At 43.4% G+C, this 22,806-nt stretch overlaps 1 protein-coding gene across 2 annotated transcripts in view; it reads right to left on the bottom strand.

The window, feature by feature from the left end:
• AKT3 (AKT serine/threonine kinase 3) overlaps positions 1–22,806 on the bottom strand; it is a 291,626-nt gene that overhangs the window by 160,394 nt on the left and 108,426 nt on the right. For both annotated transcript variants that reach the window (XM_080824940.1, XM_080824939.1), the window contains exon 2: positions 11,577–11,702. In XM_080824940.1, the coding sequence (XP_080681066.1) occupies positions 11,577–11,702 (126 nt within the window). The remainder of the gene's footprint in view (positions 1–11,576; positions 11,703–22,806) is intronic.

The following is a 22,806-nucleotide window of genomic DNA, read 5'->3' as shown; positions in this document are numbered from 1 at the left end:
ACAATTAGTAACAGGAAGCAGAGCACAAAACAAGTGAATGAAAAAAGCTGAACCAGCAATGAAAGACCTTATTATAGGGCAGAAACATTATTGTAATAAAGGGGCAATGTCCTCTCCTCCATGAAACTCTCACACAGCCACCCTAGCCTCTTTTCTCTCCCCCTGCATTTCATTTTTCCATTAGCATCTGCTCGATTGTGTATTATTTCCAACCCAAAAGAACGCCTCCACAGCGGTCCTAAATTCCAAGGCTTCCAGGTCCTTCCCCGCACCCCGGCCCCTGGCCCTGAGCCTCATTTAACGTTGCTCAAATAAATAAATAAATGAGTTTAAATTAACATAAAGATAGGGCGGGGGGGGGGGGGGGAGAAACACACCAGAAAGGCAGTGATTTAGCACAGAACTGCCCAGAGGTCAACAAAACACGTGTCCTTCAAGTCCAATTTGTTGAAAATGCAACGATCGCATGAGTCATACTAAACGACCAGATGATTCTGCCTCCGAAAATCAGGGCTTCTCCTCTGACCTCTGACGCAGCGACAAGAGCAAGGCCGCCGGCTTCCCGCACCCGTCGTCGTCCGCCTCGCGCTTCGGCTTCCTTAAAGAGCGGAGCCGAACCCTCTGGAGCTCGGCGTCCCCCACGAGTTGACAGTCGTAAGACGGGATCCCCGATACCCACGGGAGCCTCGTCTAGACGCGCGGAGACCCCCGCCTTCCCGAGGGCCCGCGCTGGGAATGACGCCCCCGCGGCGGCCGCGACGCTTCAGCGGGGCCGCGGGCGGAGAAACCGTGGGGGGGGTCGGTCTCCAGCTCTACGGCCTCACGGATGCACGACCCTGGCGAACCCCCAGAGCCCAGGTCCCCCGCTACCGCTCTGCACCCCGAACAGCCGTGGGCGGGCCGACAGCGCACAGGAGGAGGGCAGGGCGCACAGGTCACGGCAAGAGGTAATGACTAGTCCGGTCACTTCTCAGGGGACTGTCCCGGGGAACCACTGGGCGCCACCGAGAGCCGCTGAGGGGCTCGCACGCCCCCGGCACCACCGGCCGGAAGTCGGGGGCCCCGGGGGTTGGGGGGGCCGCGGGACCCGCCCGAGTTCCATGATCAGCTCCTATCAGGTGACCGGCCACCTCGCCTCCCCTGCGAGCCTCTCCCCTCGCCACAGCAGAAGAAAGAACTGCTGCGACTTAAAACACACCCCTGGAGAGCACGGAGCGCCTGGGGTAACCGAGCGCGTGCGGTCCTGGGCAGAGCACGGAGTTTCGGGGGCGCTGACTAGACACCCCCGAAGACAGCGGTGGTCTCCGCGCCCACAGACGACTCAACGCAGTCCCCCCGGGTGTCGCCCGGACCAGCGCCCAGATCGCAGCTCGGCCCGTGTCTGCTCTGAGGTTCTGGGCAAGTCTCTTCATCGCCCTAGGTCCTGGTTTCATTATCTCATTTGTTTGGGGTTTTTTAGGGGTTTTGATTTCATGTCTTCTTGTGACGACAAAACGTGATCACATAAATAAAGCACCGCGTACACAGCAGGCTCTTAAAAACTGTCAGTTCTCTTTCCTTGCTTCCTTAAGTCTCTCTAAATTTCCTACGTGTTAATCATAAAATGGCATAAAGCACCAAATACAATGGGCATATCATCAGTTTTTTACTCAACAATTTAAAAAGCTAATTACACATAAGCAGCTCCTTTCTAGAAAATAAAAAATTAAGCTAAAACATAAATATTAAACATAGAAATCAGGTAGACAGCCACATTCAACTTAACCAAAAATGATCGATAAACGTAATCAGGTCGTCAGCGAGTGCAGTCAGAGCGGTGAGCACGAAGAATGATTTTTACCCTTCGGAGATGGGAGGGTGTCACGGAGGAAAACGCTGGCATCAGTAATAAGGAAAAACAGCCGTGCAGGGACCCCCAGCACCCCAGGCTGGCTGGCGGGTGTTGTGAGCTGGTGCAGGCTCAGGAAATCTTTACCTGAAAGGCTGAGCTAGATGGACCCATCGATGATGAACTCTACGGGCAAGGCGCGCGCCAGGGTGTGATACAGCCCACAGCTGCTTCTGGAACACAGTCTGCAGGCGGAGAGCCTCCCCCACCCCACTGCAACCGTGGCCTCCTCCCCTCCGCGCCACCTTACCTCTCACCTCTCCTTTATAGGAGAGGTCAGGGTTTTGTGTTTTTTTCAATAAACAGATAAAAAGGTACCCCTTTTTTTAAAGCTCTCGTTTAAAACCTTTCTGGCTGAAGAAAAAACACTGCCATCAGGATGGGATTTTAAAATGGAGTATTTCTTTGCAACAGTAAAATTCTTTGCTACTCTCGTTAGGAAAGGCGATGAGCAGCAATGTTACTATAAGAGGGGCTCAGGCAAGGCCAGGTAAGCTAATGGGGGGCTGGTGCCTGCCTCTGACCCTGAGAAGACACAGTGTCTGGCACGATCCCGGCATTCTGCTACAGATTCAAGTGCCATATTTCTTCCTATCATTTATCCTTCTTCCTCCTTTGATATTTTTCACTCTATACAGGGATAAAAAAATAACATACCATCTGGAGCTTTCATTCATATCTGAGGATTTCATACTCATTTAAATCAACAATAAGAGATGCAGCCGAAGTTTCTGAGAAATAACATTTCAAATTAATGCTCTTCCTGTTACCTGGAATGTAGTTCCTCTTCCAAAATCTTACTAGTTCTCTAAACAATCTCAATTTCCAAGAAGGTCTTTCTTGATGAGCCTCCCTTTCCCAAGCTCTTCTCGGTGTGTTCATTGTAAAACTTACTTCAGGACCGAACCACGAGAGAGCTCAAAATACCAATTCCGAAAGTTTGGAGCAGACTTTTGCTCCTGTGTGATAAACTCTCCGAAGCTGGGAGCCGACCCAGACCTGCGGATTAGGAAGTGAACACAGGCTCTGGGGTTAGCGCTCTGTGAGACGCCGGCTACAGTCCTGGCCCTGCCATTTGCCGGAGAAGCGACCTCAACCAAGTCACACAACCTCCCTCAGTCTCTGAAGCAGAGAACGTGATACTCACCTCAGAGCGCTGTGAGGATTAAATGAGAGAACATGTGTGAAAGGGCCTGGCACACAGCAGCACTCCGAGGAAGGTTGGTTTCCTTCCTTATTTTGTTCTTTTTTTCCTCAGTACCTGGTACAATGTTGAGAACACAACAGACCCTCAATGAAAACTTCCTAAATGTCTATTAAAACTTAGGTTTCCGAAAAATAGGTTTAAATATTCATTGGGGTAACTCCCCTGTTTCCAGGTTGTGTAACTTTAAATCCTATGCACCCAAGGTAGGAAATTTCAAAAACAGTTCAGCGTGTGAGGCTGTCGGGTGGAGGCCGGCTGTCTAGGAAAGAGAGTCAAGGAAGGAGTCAGAGGCAACGTGTTCAAGAACAATTCAGTGAACATAATTACATGTAGGGTGTTCTTTTATGTAGAAATCTTTGGATAAATGGTAGCTAATTGTTGACTTTAGGACAACTTGAGAGAGAGAGGGAGGGAGGGGAACAGAAAAAGGTGGAAGGGAGGGAAGGCAGGGAGGAGGAGGAGGAGGAGGAGGGAGGGAGGAAGGCTGGCTCTGCCAGGGTCCCTGTTTTCTCCTCACACCTTTTGACGTAAGCTACTGGAGCTGATCACTGCTTGCCTGCCTTCCTCTAGGAACAAGCCCCACGGCAGCCCCCATCTTACAAAAAAGTCTTCCTCTAACGGAAGACCCAAATTAATTTAAAAATTTCCCCCAATGGGTGGTAACCAAGAGATCCTCTCGGGACAGTCAAGAAGATATTGGAGGATTTTATTACTTTTATTAAAAAGCAAAAACGACTCCTGACTAGAATAAGGGGTAATAACAGTCACAGGGACCATCCCCCCTGCGGAAGCTTTGACTTCCCAAAGCTTGAAGGTTTGAAGAATTTGGTCTGCACCCATCTCCTCAGAGGCCGGAGCAACGGAGCTGCCCCCACGGCCGCAGTGATCCTTCCTTCCTTGGCCAGGGGCAGCCACGGGCATGGTTTGGGGTCTAGCTCATGTGGCTTAGTCACAAGAACTAGGCTTTACAGATCAAAGTCGTTGACATTAAATGAAACTGGGTTTTTTTTTTCCCCCAGCCAAGCAATAGCAGCTATCCTCAACTGCTAGAGAGGGCTGCAAACAGCTTCTACCTCAGACTTCTAATGATCTTTAAAGAAAACCCAATCAAGGAAGCTTCCTTCCCATTCCAGTGGAATTTAGCTGGAGAGAGAAGAATGGCTGCCATTTAATTCAACAGAGCAAAACTACTGAGCATCTCCCAACCTCCATAAATAGTTTTATTTGCACAGCGTTTCACAATTTACAGAGTGTGCTCACATACAGCATCTCATTAATTTTTTTAACAGCATCTCATTTAATCCTCACCATAATCCCAAGAAGTAGGCATTATTAACCTTCATGTTCAAAGATGACAAAAATGAAGTTCAGAGAAGTTACGGGATTTGCCCAGGGTCACACACTAGTAAAGGAGCAGAACCAAGACTCAAACACAGGTCTTTTGACTCCAAGTCAGACGAACTTCTGGCATATAGCTCTCAAAACTAAACTTATAGGAAATGTTTTAAATGAGTATACAAAGTCACTGTGCTCTAGAAATTTATCACTTCCGTTTTCTACATAAGCTCCCCGCCCCTGCCACTAATTTATATTCTGACAAATGAGGCTTCGAAGGTAAAGCCCCAACCATAGATTAGCTTCCTGTCCGTCAGGGAAGGGGGTGAGAGAGAGCTCAGCAAAGCTGCCAGGGAAGCCAGGGGCTCTAACAGATGTCTGACCAGGTCACTGACAATGTTCTAATGAAGGAAGTACTACGGCAGTGAGATTATCTAATAGGAAACTCACATGAAACACATGTAAATTTATGTTTCTAAAGGACACAGAACTGATGAAATCGTTCAGAGATGCAGAGGGTCGCCGTCACGCCTCGCAGCTGGATTTGAAACCCTGGACTCCACAGCCCGATCCACGAAAACAGGATTCTACGGGGGGTTTTTTTGTTGTTTTTTTGCCCACTTGCTGTATAATACCAAAAAAAAGGGAGGGAAGAAGAGAAATTCTATGGAAATTTTTTCCTTGTGGTATTAGGTGTGGTTTGAACAAGAGGAAGAAAATATGTGACTAATTACGGCATCCTTATTCTTCGTAATTGTCTAAAAATGATCTCCCTTTAAAGTGGTTTTTAAAAAGGTTTTTTCTCCATTCCCCACTCTAAAGTTGGTTTATGGGTTAAAATTTGCAAATAAATGAATACAGTACCACCCATAAAAACAAAAGATAGGAGGAAAATCCGACTGCAGTTACACTAATTCACTGTATGATCAATTTTTAAGTAAGGCATCAATTCCATACAGTGAGATGCTGCTGTTACCAGACATAACTTTCTGTTTGCCTAAAAATCTGATCCCATTTTGGGGGTGGGGTGGGGTGGGGAGAGCACCACATCTTTGAGCAGTCAAGTACATAAAATTGTTTAAAAATCACTGAAAACAAAAATGAGGTTAAGAACTTCACATGTAACTCAACCTAACAAAATGTAGCAATGTATGTCAAAAAGAAAAGGCATGGAACATTACAGAGTAAGAGAAGAAACAAGGAATATTGAAAATATGTAGAATAGAAACACAGTTATGATTTGGGCCAAGTGTTTAATTGCTGGTACATAGTAATAGTAAAAAATATAGTGGCAGCTGGGTGACTCAGTCAGTTAAGACTCCGGCTCAGAACGTGACCTCAGGGTCATAGGATTGAGCCTCAAGTAGGACTCCACGCTCAGTGAGGAGTCTGCTTAAGATTCTCTTTCTCTCCCTCTGCTCATATGTGCACACACTCTCTCTAAAAATCTTAAAAAAAAATTTAAAAAATAGCAATTCATCTTCCTGTTGTGAAAAAGGGAGAAATTTGGGATTTTTCTGAGTAAGGAGATGATACCTGCAAAAGAACTTTTCTTTGGAAGATGAATCTATCCTAGGCATTGCTTTCAAATACTCCAGAGAGGAGAACAGGTGGAGGCAAGAGATCAGTTAGTCTCCTGACCGTCAAAATAGCCCAGGCAGGATCTGATGAAGAACTGAACTAAGATGGCCATAGTGAGTGCGAATGCACAGAAAGGAAAACAAGACAATACTTTGCTGACCGGCAGACTTGTGGAGGGAAAGGCACGGTTTGCCTGCGGATGTGTCCCTTCTGTTATAAGCAGGTAGGTTCCTTTTTTGTTTTTATCAAATACTGATTTGGACACCTCATGCTTAAGAGCCTCCAATGGTCTGCAACTGGTTTCCACTAAAAACCTCAGACTGGTATTCAAGACCTTTTACAATCCGATCACAAGGTTTCTAATCTCGTTTTTTCTCCAACATAAATTCTCCATCTTCCTAGGATATTGTCTATTCTATTCACAAAATAAGTTAGTCACTAATTCCAGACTTCATGTGCTTGCTTACGTTAACTTACTGTGAATGTCCACCTTCTTCCAAAATCTTAAATACCACCCATCCTTCAGTGCTCCTGTTAAACTCCCCTAGTCACCCTAGCTTCCCTTTATCTATTCCCTCAACTTCTACAGCCATTTATTTTCTATAAAATTCATTCTGGCAACAGATCTCATCTCTCCTCCCACTGCTGTGTGTTGTTTGTGTACGTCTTCCAGAGTCAATGACAAATGCTCCTTTTAGTGTCTAGTATGGTTCTAATGGTCAGTAAACCTCTTAAAAGTGACCGATTCTGATCTCTTGTAATCCCTTTTTTTCTTGTAATCCTTCTACATTTATACACTGTAGAGTTATTCTAGATTTATAGGGTTGTTATTCTAGGTTGTATTATACTTTATATAAGACTAAGAATCAAGCCACAAGAATTTCTCTATCCCCATGAGCATGAATGAAAGCATTAGTCGAAACCAAGCGATTTTTCTACATATTTAAAAATCTGCGTCCAATATTTATTCAGAGGTAAAAACAGTTTTTTTGGTAGGTTTAAATCCCCAAATTTCCTTACTTTCTTACAAAGAGAAGAAGAAAAATGGGTTAGTGCGTAAACATTTCGTTTCACTTTTAAACTGGCTAAAGAAATGTAGACCGACCTATTTTTTGGAAAAGGACTGCAGAAAGGTATCAGAGAGGAAAGAGATATGCTCAGAGTGGGACAAAATTTGCAACATTGAAAAGGTGGGATTCGAGGAGGTGCTGCTCAGAACCCACACCGGCTGGTGCCTCCCCTGCCCCCACTGATAGTAAAAGGAAGTAGATCAAAAGTAGGATGAACCCCAAGACATATGGACAGATCTTCAAGTTCTTGGCTGAGAAACTGTTTTACTTTGGAGTCGGGGGGTCACTGTCAAAATGTTTGAGACCACTGACTCCTGAGTAGACCAGGAGTCCTGGTCATCTCAGTCTATAGTGAGCACCTGGCCAGATCATAATTCTGATTAGAGACGCACTCTGCTGGAAAACGATTACTACTTTACTGACATGTCCTTGGTACTCCCTTTAGAAGGTACCATCATGTACATTCGTATTTGATCCACCCAAAGAAGGATGAAGATCAAAGATTTTTATCCACATTTCACAGGGCCTGGAGAGTTTACATTCTGCAGGCCAACGGGTATCTAGCCATTTAAAGTATTGGAACTCTGACCCAAATCAGATCTTTAACCCAGAGAAAACAGTCCAGAATGGGGGTGGGGGAGGGAAATAAAATGTAAATGACAGGAGAGAAATTGGAATTCCAACTTTGATACCTGGCTACCACTACCTAGTAAAGCAACCTTAACCAAATCACTAAATTTCTAACAGCTTCCTTTTTCTCATCTAAAATAGGAAAAATCTGGGCTAGATGTTTTCAGACATTCATTCAAAAATGGTTATTAAGCCCTAATACGCAGGCACTAGGAGATATAAAGTAAATAACAGCAGGCTCTTCACCCCAAAATTGATAGATGAGACACAACACATGAACAAATAACCCAAAAACAACGTGGTAACAACAAAAGAGAACAGTTTTGTGAAGGGCAGGGAGGACTGATGTAGCAAGGAATGAGGCTGGTAATTTAAATCTGAATTAATTCTTAAAGAATGCAAACAAATCATCCAGACAAACAGAGGACAGAAGAACGGTCCAGTGAGAGGGAACAGCATAAACAAAGTCTCAGAGTGGAAGTGCGACCTGCCAGCAGAGGACACAAGAGGCAAGAGTTGAAAGCAGAGGTCAGACTGAGGGGACGCCCGCAGGACACACGGAGGAAGCTGGACTTCGTCCAGCAGGCAGTAGAGATCCGGGCGAATGTACAGTCAAACGGACCTGTACAAGGGTCACTGGGACAGTCATGAGAGATAGTGGTGCACGCGGTAGAACCTAGAGGCAGTGTGTCGGGCTACGTATCTCTGATGGAGACGGTGAGTGCTTGCTCCAGGGTGAGTATAAGAAAGGATGCACAGAAGTTCAAAAACTGAGAAGCTAAATCAGTAGAAACCAATGAACTGGGAACAGGGTGACGATGGCGGGGGTGGGGCATGGAATGGGTCCAGGCTTCTGCTCAAGACAGAACTGGCATACCCGATACAGAGAGAACTGATGAGATTATCTTGAATTCCACTTAGGACAGGTTGAGGCCCAGAAATACCCGAGGAGAGATGTCCAGCAGCCGGCTGAATACAGCACCCTGGTGCCCTGAAGTCACATCTTGTGTGAAACCTTCCTAGTCCATGTGACCCTCCCTCCACCAGGGAGAGGGGACAAAATGAGAAGCATCCTTGGCCAGAACCCATGGAGATACCACAATCCACCCAACAGACAAAGGAAGAACAGCAGGAGAGAGAGAGACCTCCCAGGACACAACAGGAGAGGTCATGCCAAGAGAGAAGTGGGGACCAACGGTATGAAACGCAGCCCAAGGTGCTGACCCAGGAAAAGAACAACTGAAAAATGTCTGCTCGTCCGAGCAGGTAGGTAGGTTGTCACTGGAGAACTACGGAGACTGGTTTCGATCAAGTGACCGAGAGAGAAAGCGAGACAGCAGTGGATTTCAGAAACAAGGAGCGTACACCATCTTTTGGGGAACTTTAGATCAGAAAGGAAGGAATGTGAAATTCAGTGAAGACTGGAAAGAGGGATCCCGAGTCCCTGCTGGTTCTCCTCCTCCATTTTTTCAGATGGATAAAAAAGACTATTTTGGTCAAATTGCAGTAAAACCTACATACATTAAATTTGAAGTAACATTTTTAATTATAAGGAAATATAGGGAACTCCCGTAACTCTCAGTGGAATATATGTATATAACATTTCCCAACATCCCTTAGAAATACGCAGTAAAATCATTTCTTTTTTCACTTACTCAAGGGGGCTAGGGCCAGAGGGGAACTGCTGCTGGCCGAGTAACCCTTTCTTGCTCTAACTCTTCCTTCTCTTAATGTCTCATGAAAACATTCTTCGTCCCTTCAGCCTGGAATATCCTTCTCCCCACTTCACCCCATTCACTCTCAGGGGCCCGCTCAAACTGCCCCTCCCAGAACCACAGCACGTAGGAGATAAGAGGGCCTTGAAGTTCATTACATCCGAGCGCTCCCATGATGCTGAGTGCTTCAGAGAATGACCCGTCCACGGTCATACTCATGCCTTGTGGCAAAGCTGAACTTGGCACGACTTCCTCAACCAGCGTCCATTCACTACTCATTTCTGCACGTCAGTTTAAGACTGCAGTAGGTCAAGTCTTAAGAACTATCAATCTTAAACAGTTTATCTGGTGTAAGACCCGTGTTAACACACTTCCGAAAATGAAGAAGCTGGTCTACAACTTTCACTTGTTCGTTTGAGTCAATTACCTACAACTACTTGATGATAGAAGCAAAGATTACAGATGTCGACTAATATTTATTTCGTGGCTAGGCTGACTGTCAGTCACTAAGCAGGATCTCTCCCCAAGAGTGCAGCATTTATTCCAGCCTCTGCCAGTGGAAGTGTGGGAGCAGATGTTGGCAGACTGTGACATACAGTATGTCTTTAAAACTTGTTGGGGTGTGAAATTTCATAAGGTCAAAAAATGCTGCATTTTGATCAGCAGATACAGGAGTTCTGTACTTTTATAAATTATTTCAGACAACCAATACCATTTGCTAGGAAAATAGAGAAACTAAGAAACTGCAGTGGCTTTATGTCAGAAATAATGTGTGCTGTTAGGGTTTTAAAAGCCAATTTCTATCACTTTAAAGCAAATGCTCGCCCACGAGATCTCTAGGATGAAAATGTGCTCTTAAGTCAATACAAAATACAAGACATTATTTCAATTGACAACAGAGTTTTAAAAATCATTTTCTACTAAAAGAAAGTCATAAATAACTTATGAGTATTCTGGGGGGTTGGGTGGGGGAGAAGGGAATGGTTTCCTTAAACTAATACATACATATTAACAGTGTTCTCACTTCTTAAAAAATGAAATCCCTACATAAGATTCCATTTATAGAAACAGAGAGGTGTCTGGGTTTGTTTGTTTGTTTTTTAAGTTAGTGTTCTCGCCACTCAACTGATTTCACAAACCCTTTGGTTTATTGCTTTATCTTATTCTTTAAAAAAAAAACTAAAAGATGGTATCCATAAAAAAGGCTGGGGCTCTATCCAATTTTAAAATGACTTTTATAACATTCGAGGACTTTTGTTATCTTGCATTTTTTTGTTGCTGTTTTTTGATGATATTTTTCATTTTATTTTTTTGCTTCACTCTTTACCTTCCTATCTGTTTCGGATGTCACGGACAGAAAACAACATACAACCAGAATCAAAAGTAAGAATGGTGTCTGGCTAAAGATTTTATCTCAATGGTACAGACCAGCTCTTATGCAAGTTTATTTTAACCTAATGTAACTTTTTCAAATGCTTTATTTCTGAATTAACAGCCAACAACACTTCCGTTGAGTAATCGGTAATACAGCCAGCCCGGAGAGCCTGGTCATCACACAGCAAGGGTAACTGTTGCCAAAATCACCAGCAGCAGCATCTTTCAGTTTAGTCTGGGCTTATGGTCAAGAAAATATATAATTCCTAAATAAATTTTCACTTCAAACATTTTTCTTAGATACTTGTAAGGAAGAAAAATTGAACTTCAAACATAAAATCTCCCCAGAAAACAATTTCTCAAGTAAATCACTTGTTTCTCATCCTATGATCAACTGAAAAGAGCTAAGATCCTGACAGGAAACCAATTAGAAATGTACCAGGTCCTGCAACAATCTTAACAACCAAGTTCACTTAGCAACCGAGTTCAAAGGTTCCTGTTTACATTTTATAAAGAAAAACTTGAGGTACATATTTGGGGAATTGTATTTATCACATTTAAGTTCTATATTCAACCATATTGTCTTATATAAGACCATATATCATCAATAATCGCTACGCTAAGGAACTGAAATTGTATTAAAGCTGAAAATTTCCCTGAACTTAAATACAAATGTAAACTTTTTCATAGGCTTCTCCTATATCGTAAGATAGCTGACACATGACGTCATACGTATAAATAAGTACAAGGTGAATCAACAATTATAAGGAACTTACTTGCCACTGAAAAGTTGTTGAGGGGATAAGGTAAATCCACATCTTGAGGTTTCTCTTTATATCCTATGAATGAGCCATCTGTCTTCAAAAGGAAATATCTTGGCCTCCAGTTTTTTATATATTCTCCTACATGAGGAAAGCATGCATGTTAATGCTGGGGGAAAAAAATGAACAGCAGCTTTTATGTGAAAAATAAATTATGGTACAATATATGTCCCACAACACTGGCCTCCAAAAATTTAGTTAGGCAATTTTCTTTTAACTTGGCTTACAAAAGAAAATACATAAGCCTGCAATTAAGATTCAATAAAAACTCAAACATGTTTTGTTTTTAATGATTTCACACTTTGATAATTCATTTGCACCATTATTTCTTCAGAGAATCATTCATCTGAGTACACATTTTGTTCAGTTTTTCATTTTATCAGATGGTTGTTAGAGCATATTTCAACCATTTTAAAAAGCCTTGGTAAATCATCCACACACAGTATCAAGGAATTTCGATGAAAAACACTTATCATAAGGAGGAACATGAAATAGATGTTTATCTTCCATGTACTACTGACTAATTGTGTCATTTTTTAAGAAGAAAAGGGGTAAAGTCTGTTTTCATTGTTAAATCTTGATCATAACTTGTTTAAACAACATTTTATTGTTCTGAATAGGGAAATTATCTTCTGTACAATGCTGTAAATAAGTCAAGGAAATGAAAGAACATGAGTTAACAGAGCTTAAAAACCACACGCACACTCACACAAACAGTAATAACTGTAAGAACACACGGTACAAGGCCCAGCACATAACAGCCAATAAATGCGTATGTGTCACATTTTGATAAAACCCATCATCTAGCTACCAGATGTTTTTAGCAACCAGATCACAAGTTGCGTATCTAAGAAGGGACTCATCTGAATTTTAAGAAACAGAGGTGCCCCGTGACACCGTACGATATAGAAGGCTCTCTGGTCTCGTAATTGTCAGTTCTCTACTGGATATTTCTACCTGGTTCTTCGATCTCAAATGCCGAATCACAGTCCCTCAAGAAACAACCCAGTTCCACTTTCCAACAAGTCAGCTTCTTCCCTGGACCTCAGTTACCCAACTCAAGCTAACATGGGGCCGGTTCCCTCTCCTTCAGCTAGGCCAGCACTGCCTTTACAATCTCTCATTTAGTCCAACCCAAAGGGGGCCCTCACACCTGGCCTGCTGTTATGCTGTGCCTGCCCCCTGTCCTGCTCTCCCCCCATTCCATCCTCATGCATCTATCCCCTCCAGATTAACCCTCTGTGTGTACCACTTTTGATTTCCAGCGCTTTTCTGCTCAAAAATATTGACTCCTTCCCATTCAAGTTTCTTAACATAAAACATAAGCTCCTCCGTATCATAATCTCACCCCAACATACATTTCAGATGTGGGGTGCACCTCTGGATCAGCCATTCTCAAGCTCCTTACCTCCCACCTCTTTACACTCAGCCACCACCGACAACTCCAACAATCTATTTAGGTAGATTACATCTATGTTTACTGCCTTAGAAATTGACAAGAAAACTTAAATGCCTTTATTACTTCTTTTTAAAAATAACAATAAACTCATTACGTGAAACATAACTAACATATTTTTATGAAAATAATTGTATTTTCCAAAACAAAAAATCAGCAAGAGAGCACAATTTCTTTCCATTTAAAAAAATCTCTTTGATGATTGGCTTCACAGAAGATAGCCAGGTTCTCACGCCTGCTTCTGTATTCAGTCTACCGTGGTAGGTTGTTTTGGTTTAAAATACAGGAAAGAGAGCTGGCTCAACAGGTACGTAGCCAGAAAGGGCAGGGGTATTCAGACAGTTATGACTCTCTTTCTTTGACGTTTTCTGAAAGGTTAACTGCAGTGTGGAATTTGAAAGCATGTCAAGGAACCTGCTGTTACGTTTAAAGCCGCTGGTCTCTATTACACACTGAATGAATCGTTTAGACACTGTGCATGATTGTGCAACATCACACATGGATGCTTTAGGAAACACCGCTCCACTGAGTCATACTGATCTTCCAAGTCTTGATACATTTCGTTGGTCAAGTATCATGAGAAAAGTAAGCACTGGGAAGCCACAAAGCTCAAAATGGCCATAGGTTCTAATTTTTGTTTCAAAACTTGATTTTCTTCATTGGTCCTAAGTTCTGTCACTTCTTTTTCCTTGTGGTGATGCACTCCAAGGGCCCACCCCAGTGCTTACCACTGGGAAGATGCTGGTAGTCATCTACCAAATGACCGAAGGAGATGCATATCATCCCAGCACAGAAGAGGCACTTATAGGGAAAGAAAAAGGAAATTTGACTCCCCTCCTCACTTCACTTTACTGAAAATATATGGTCTTAATATTAATAAACACACGCCAAATTTGTAAAACCACAATGTTAAATTCACAGTTCCCATCTCAAAGATGAAGCAAGTTCCTTTCTTGATTGTACTTATTTTACTTTTCCATTTTTACTTATGGACTCCTATATAAAATTTTAAATCATTAGATATCAAATCTCTAATTAGTAGTATCGTATTTAGATTCCAAACGCTCCTGTAAACAATAGAAGATTCATACCAGTATAAGATGCTCCAAGTCTATCAAACAAAAAAATAAGTACTAGTTTAATAAGTATACGAAAGATAAAATAAAAGAAATTCATCTAAAAAATTTAAAAGAAGAAAAATAGGATAGCGCTGTTTCTCATTCTATGAAAGTACTGAAAACATGTATTCAAGAAATATGAAATTAAAAGAAATAAACATCAAATTTTCATTTCTAAGAATAACTTCCTGTCAGCCACTAATGTTGTCATGCTCAGTTGAAAGACATGAAATAATACCATCACATAAATCTTGTATCTTTTTTGTAAAACAGATCTTAGGAAATTTAGAATATTTTATGTGGTGTATAGCAAGACTTCTGGTTGCCAAAAAGGTCTTTTAAAAATAAATTTTTATGTATCCCTGACATATAATCCGTTATACCAAGACAGTGCAGGGGTCATTCGCAATCAGGAAGAAAACTGAAAAGTCAAAATCTACATTGTTGGTAAAAATAAAAATTATTATTTCTTACAAATTCTGATTAAAAATTTTGAGTTGACTCAGTTAAATCAGTCAACAATCGGACTGTCACAGAAAGCTAACAGTGGATCCCCGACTTTAAGACTCTCGAATTTTTATTGTTTATAATATGAATGGACTTCCCAAGAAGAAGTTCAGAGCACATCTACTTATTTATTTGCTCTGGGTCCCAGAGACACAGTATTGGACGAAAAAATGAAAAACACAAGAACTCGAACTCTTGGACGTCCCATTCCAGTACGACACCAGGTTTCAGGCACCTCCTAAAATTCAGAGAAGGCTTCAGAATACCTCCTGAAAGCAGATCCTTTTTTTATAAGTTCCCAGGAACATTCTCAAGTCAAGCTCATATAATAGCATAATGTGCTGGCTTAATTAAATATTTATTTTCTAGTTCCGAAAGTGGAACTGAGAAGGGATTCTTTTTCTGCCAAAGAACCGGGCCTTCCCGAGGACACAAATTCACAAGGTAGGGAATAAAGCAAAAAAGCAAGCTTTATTACCACCTACTAGGCCCAGAACAAAAGAAGAGGATTCCTAGCTCCAAAGAGTAGAAAAAGTCATAGCTTTCCAGGATACCACGGCAGGCCTCCGGGCACACTGATGGCAAAGCACAATTGTTCCTGCCCCCTCAGGGACTTTGTCCAGCTGGTCATGACAAAGGACCTGAACAGTCTCCTCACTGACTCGGTAGCTGAGGCAGGGAGCGTCTAGATGAGGAACAGGTTCTCAGGCTGTTCCAAAAATATGGCCAAAAAGTCCTTGCTTTTATGGGGCTAAAGGCTCAGAACAAAGGTGCCCTCTGTGCCACCCATCGTTTTGAGAGAGACTGCTAAAAGTCAATCGCATCCTGTATTTTAAACATAGCATTTACACCTAAATTTACACAAGCTGTATTAAAACCAAGCTGTACCATACTTTGGTATTTATAGCCCATAGGTTTCAACTAATTTAAGAAACGGTTTGTCGTAACGGGGCGAAAGTCTTGTTTAAAAAAGCAGCTGCATTGGTGGGGCACCGATTCAACATTTCTACGTGTATCAGAATAAGCCTGCAGCGAGGGCCCCAGCCACACGTGGATGGGGTTTCCAGCACAATCTCTTCCCTACTTTCTATTTGCCTTCATGAAGGATGCCGTCAATTCTGGCTCACGCTCCTTGGCTGCAGGCTTGATGCGTTTTGAAGTACCTGTGCTTTGATACTGGAAACAGCGTATTTCCCAACAGGGAGCCCGATATTTTGGTTTCTGTAGTGAGCTGAATGGTGACCCCATCAAAAGATTATGTACCCACCCCAATCCCTGGGACCTGGGAATACCTAAGATGGCCAAAGGGTGATGAAGTGAACGATTTTGACAAGAGGGGCTTATCCTGGATGATCTGGGTAAGCCAAATCCAATCACAAACACCCCCGAACACGTGGCAGGGGGCTTAGACACACTGAGAGGAGGCGGCCACGGGACCAGGGCAGCACCACCGGCCGGCCAACACCTGCAGACACCAGGAGCCGGAAAGGCAGGGAACGGATTCTCCTCCGAAGCCTCCGGAGGGAGTCTGACCCTGGCTCTAAGTTCCGGTGTCCAGAATCCCGAGAGACTCTGTCACCGTCTTTTGTCGTGAACCACCCAATTTGCTGGAATTTGTTACGGCGGCCCTAGAAAACTTCATGCGGTTTCTTAGCACTTTAACCGAAGGCTTGTTTACAGAACCAAAAACAAAACAAAACCTTATTGATTAAGTTCTTGGCATCAGTGGTATAGAGACACATAGCTAATACCTTACAAACACAAAGGAAAAAAATCCACCTCACTCTTACCAACAGGACAGAATCCTATTGTCAAACGTGGGGTTACAAGAGGCTGTTTACTAGAGGTCACAGTTTTACTTGGTTTTAATGAATTCAGATTCTGGACTTTTGCCAACTTTCTTACTTTACTTAATAATTTATTTCCTGTAAGCTCTTCAAACAAGTAAATAAAAAACCTCAGTGTTTTTGAGTGGATGTTGGCCACAGAGAACATTCTTGATTTCCGCAGCTGAGTACAAATAATATTTAGGATCTCAGGCTTAATCTTTAATAACAACCTCAGATGGGAGATGGTACAAGTTTAAATTCACCCTCACTTTGCACCTAAATATTTTGACGGCGTATTCTAGTGCAGCATCATTATTAGCGATAAGCATTCAACTCAGGGTTATCCCCTGGAAGTTGACAGTGCTCATTTCCTACCGTTCACCTAATTTCAAATTACATTTGTATTCGATACTCCTCCCCTGCTGCAGATTATTTCACGGAGACTTCACTGAGAATCACACTTCCAGCTCCTGCCTCGGCACTTTCTGATGACTTCAACTTTGAAAAAGTGCAAATGTATGTCTAAGGCCCGAGAACAGGTTGGTGAAAACATTCCAATGGTCTTACATCTAGAATAACCAGGACGTGCCTAGATTTGCTCAGACATACAAGTGGAGAAAAGACCTTAGAAATGATTCAGCTTTTACCCCCATAAGTGAATTATGCTGAATATTTGATTCATGCATTCATGCATTTGTACGGGAAGGTTGTGTTCTAGAACCTGGTACCAACTCTGACTTCGCGAGAAGTAGACGATGAGCTGCGCAGTCAAGTACATACAGGCTGAGAACGCACAGAAAGAGTCCCTCATCTACTGCAGGCCTCGCCTCCACTGGCACGGGCACATTTAGGTGGAAAAACCAAGATGTTATTAAAATAGATATAGATAGAATCCAATTGAAAAGAAGTCTGTACAAGCATAGCACTGTTTTTCACAAATCCTACACATTGATCATATAGAATTTAATTAGACAAAACGCTTAAGCGTCATTTTTAAAATAAGCTACTTCCCTAGGATAAAATTCGAGGAAAATGAATGATGCTGGTTACCAACAGCTGTACTGCGAACAAACTGAAATTCTGATTTCTCTAAGAGATACAGGAGACGCAGCTTTTGAAATTACTAACAACCCCTCACACGTGCTGTCACACAGGCTTCCCAAGCTAATCACTCCGGGAGGAAGGGGCGAGAGCACGTCGGGAAGGAGGCACCACCGTCTCATCATAAAGCCAAAACAACCCTAAGCTCAGCTTTCTTGAGAATACGTATTCCTTGTATTTTACATCAGTGTTTAATCACAATCCCCAATAAGATATATTATTATTTGCCTTTGTCTTCCCAGAGGGGAAAATGCGTAATATCGACACCTGCTTTGTCTGCTAATAGCAAATAACCTCTTTACACCTTCGTCCTTTGCAGAGGGGGAGAGCCAACAGGATTTACACAAGCAAGCAGCTGGCCATTTTACCATGGCAGTAAGGCATGTGGGTTACATTTTTTCAGGAAAAAAGAAACCCGATGTAAGACAAATGCTATGTTCTATAATAAAAGTCACAACAGTCATGGTCACTACAGGATCAAGAAACTTCTCCAGTGGGACCTCGTTCTTACCCGGCTCTGCCTCACCCTTCAGGTGCTCTAGGCAGGACAACATAATGCTTGGGAGCGGAGCCTGCAGCCTCCCTGCCTGGGGGGGGTTTGAATCCTGGCTCCTCCGCTTCTCAGCTGTAGGAACATGAAGCTCTCTACTCCCCGCCTCCTGATCTGAAACCTGAGAAGCATAAAAGCACCAACCAGAAAGACAGGACTTGAAAGCACTCACCTGAGTGTAGCATGAGCTGGATTTTGTTGTTGGGAAATGGAACCATTGTCACTCATGGCACTAACATTTACAGCTCATCCCCAGCCCTGCAGTAAATATTCCACTACTGAGCAGTACGCTCACTCAGGAATATGGTCATAAATGAGGCAATAGGCAACTATCAGTAATAAATTTACTCTATCACCACCCCTCCCAAAAGTCTCTTCAGCTAGTGTCAGGTATATAAAACTTGAATCCTCTCTAAAGAAATGAAAAGGCACATCACATCAAAATTAATTAATTAATACATACATACTTCTTTTTCGAGACGGGGTTAAGGATGTCAGAGTAACTAGTCTTCCAAAAAAAAAGAGAGAGAGAGAGAGAGAGAGAGAGAGCTCTAAAGTCTTAGGTCTCTGAATTATTTTTAATAATTTCAGTACCATGAAAATCAAATAATTTAAAATTTCCCAAGAAGAGTTTTTTTTTTTTTTAAGATTTTATTTATTTGACAGACAGAGATCACAAGTAGGCAGAGAGGCAGGCAGAGAGAGGGGGAAGCAGGCTCCCCGCTGAGCAGAGAGCCCGATGGAGGGCTTGATCCCAGGATCCCAGGATCATGACCTGAGCCGAAGGCAGAGGATTTTTTTAACCCACTGAGCCACCCAGGCACCCCCCAAGAAGAGCTTTAAAATCCAAAGATGGCAGCTTTCTGTCAAAGTAGATTTATATGACTTTAAGAAAGCATTAGTCTTAAATAAAAGTCTTCACAGGACAAATTTTACCAAAGACAAAGAGGTTTAAAAAAAAAAAAAGGTTTAAAGCTGGTAGTGGTATAAAAATCAATTAATTTCATGGTTTGCAATATAGCTACATATTTAATTGCTTGTTGACAGATGCCAACCAAATTTACACATGAACCACCTAAAAGAAAATATAGCAGAATCTTTTTTCCACTAGTGGGTGTTCATAATTAAATATTGGCACCACAAACAAATAAATACTGAATATATAATTCACGATAGTGTGCTATGTCTTAAATATCTTAAAAATCATGAAGCCAAATATAATAACTACAGAAGTGTGTGGTGATAAACATAACAAAACATTTGCAATCCTTGAAATTGTTCCATTTTTATACAGTGGACAGCAAGTGTTCTAGTCCAGTTAGATCTACGTAAAAGCCCTATGAATGTCTCCCAGGGAAAAAAAGAAGTAGAATTTCTCACTGAAATTATCACCGTCCTCTCTTACAAGTGTCTTGAAAACAAATCCTAAAGAGGTTTTTTTTTCTATTCTCTACATAGCAATGAGCTAGCCTAGTAACAATGTTTCAACTCACAGGGACAATAGGAAACGTAACTTTTTGAAAAATCAAAGTACTTTTGCATCTTCCACGAGCTTCCCAGATATATGTTAGGTTTGGGCTGTCGCTCCCCTTTCATTAAGTCCTTTTAAGCACATTCTCCCTTGCCCTTGGGTACACTGAAAGTGCCACACTCTGCAGTGGCATCCGCGCCATCCCCTGACCGTCATCACCCAGCCCCGCGGCGTCTCCAGGCCCCGGAAATAGGGTGGGGTCTCCGCCCGCTCCCTCATTCTCAAGTACGGTTCAGAGCGTAAAGCACCACAGCTCAGAGAACAAAGGTTCTTGCAACATTTTTCTCAGAACCGGGGAAAATGGGTTTCCGACAGGCTCATCCATTCAAAAACAACATGGAGAGCGTCACGATGCGCAGAGAACGCGGCACGAAGGCCCGGCAGGACCCGCCCGCGCGCGGCTGGAAGAGCAGGGAGCAGCCGTGAGAAGGGGGAACCGCAGAAAAGCGGATGCTTTGGGCAATTAGGATGCGAAGCGAAACCCTCTTCGTGATCTAGGAAGTCACACCAAAGGGTGGCAACATCTCCCCCGCATGGCAGTCCCCAGCGGCAGCCCACGTGCCTGCGGAACGGTCTCCGGACACCCGCGGTCTCCTGCGCTCCCGCGGGAAAGGGCCCGCAAGGACCGCGCGGCACGGAATCCCTCGACATTTCGACATTTCGTGGAAGGGCTGGTTTGCTGCTGTGTTGGCTCCAGGATCAGGCCCTGCACCCCTTCCTCTCCCAACAATACGAGGGAGGCCTGGGAATCGTTCACGATGCTTCTTTCACTGAGCGTAATCTTTAACACCCCTAAGCCTTTCAAGTTTCAAGATCCTGCCCGAGCACTCTGTTTCTCTCCTGGTTTTCTGCACAGGATTGATTGATGAGGTCATATTGCAAAACACTAAACTATTTCTGATGATTTCCCCCTGCTCGTCTGCTGTCACATAAGGTCACTGAGAGATGTGTCTGCTCTGGTACTGGTCAATGTTACCACTGCGATGGACCAGATGGAAGGTGTTTACAATTTTGGTGATTGTGCCTTGTGCTTCCAAGATGCCTTAAAAGCTTTCCAGATGTACCCACATTCCTCTGCTTTCCCACATATGCTCCTTCATGATTATTTTGAAAAGTGTATTATAGTCAAGAAATTGTGCTTCCACTGCATAATGCATGAACTTGTCATTTTTATATTAGGTATAGTTTTCATATCTCCTTCCTGAAGAAGGCTGGGGTCCATGTTCGGCTTTGGAACTGAGGCAGTAACGAGAAAAGGCCCCACGCGCTGAATACCACAGATGTTCCAGCGCGACCTTTTCCAAGGTCGGAATGGCTGGCGTGCTGGGACTTCACCTACTTCATCGTTTTCCTCTCTCTTCCAGAAAACTGCACAATGATCACCTATCTATTTAAGCATTCTGGTATTTGTTGCCAGGTATGTTGTAAATTAGTTAATCAAATCCCAGTTCCCTTTGTTTTTCAAAAACATTACACTTCAGACCAAAACCGTGACACTTACTAATTATCCTTTTAAGCATAGGAACATCTTAAAAGAATTGGAATATTCAGTTTTGAGAGAAAAGCAAGGTGAATGGAAAGAGAGAAGAAAGAGACAGAGAAAGAACAAAAAGCATCCACGTGAACTAGTCAACAGAAAAACAGCATCTTGGCAATTTAATGAAGAATAAACCGTGAGATTAGTTTACATAGCAGTAGATATGTTGTGGAGAATTACTCAATCTGCACTCAGCTTCCTGCTGGGTTAAATGTGAGCTAAATTATTATTTTGCTTACATTTACGCCCTTGTAGACTGTGAAAGCAGAGCCTTCTTTTTCATCTGCACGATAACAAAAAGTCTCCAACGCCACACACTGCACTCAACACCCAGTGGTTCCCGTACTATTTTAACAAAGTAGCCAGGGACAAATTTTAAAAGATGACATTTTACAACTTCCTTACCTGAAATATTTTCCACTTCGCGCCACCATATTCCCTAAACGTTTAAATTAATGTACTCTCCTACATTATCCGTGCGCTGCGGTCAGCAGCCTTCGTGAATATCAAATATGGAGGCAGGGAATCCGGAATGCAAACCCACCCACCATGCATCGCCGGCACCTACCACGGAGCAGGCTGACCCCTTAGTTAAATAAACAAACCTAACCCTACGTAAGCCACGCTCATGTCAGCAAACCTCTCTGGAACAGAAGTCTCCCCCAACACAGGCTGCACGGCTCAGTCCATGTTTCCATTAGAACACGTCTGATGGAGAGCATACGCGGCCATCGGGGTGTCCCCCCGGGGTAGCGGGGCAGGGGGAGCTGGCTGTAGCGCCTCCTCACTGCGAGGAGGCCTGTGCCACTTGAAAAAACCCTCAGGTGACCCGACCCTCCCAGTCCTATATTCAAATCACTGCCTTGTAGAGCAAAACCCAACAAAACAGAAGAGGGTCTTCTCTCAGACGGGCACTGACGTCTCCTGGAATAAATTTCCACTAGCACAAGACCCCAGAATGACACCACATCAAACCACAAACTCTACCCCTCTAGGGCTGAATCCATGGCCTTCCCAACCCCCGCCTCCTCCCCTCTGTGTTTTCCCAGGCAGTCCGCTGACCGGGACTTGTCTCACAGCAGGTAAGTGGGGAACAGAAGGAGTACGAAAGGCAAGACGAGGGGGACACGTAAGTGCACGGAGCCACGCACGGAGCTCAGGCTTCACCGCCGCGACCTCCCCACAGCGCCATGGAGAGACAGGTGCCAAGGTGTCCTCACTCGGCACAGCCACGGAGAGGCTCTGAGACACTGCTAACACGCCAAGGACAGAGCTGGGATCGGAGTAAAGATCTGCTAAAGCAAATAAAATTCTGCTCTGCCACACTGCTCAGGCCCTCAAAGCTGGGAGCGTATGACAGCAGTGGTGGGAAGCACAAACGCGGAAGGTCAGATGCCAACTCTGCCACTAGCCGTGCGCCTCCGGGTGTGTTGCTTACTATCTCTGTGCCTCAGCTTCCTCTTCTGGAAAATGGGGACAAGAGTTTAGAAGAACTGAATTAATATTTATGAGGGGGGTGCCTGGGTGGCTCAGTGGGTTAAGCGTCTGCCTTCAGT

The sequence above is a fragment of the Martes martes genome, assembly GCF_963455335.1.
Source record: "Martes martes genome assembly, chromosome: 15".
Classification (NCBI taxonomy): domain Eukaryota; kingdom Metazoa; phylum Chordata; class Mammalia; order Carnivora; family Mustelidae; genus Martes; species Martes martes.
Note: the sequence above shows the minus strand (reverse complement) of the source record. Positions and strands in the feature narration are given on the sequence as shown.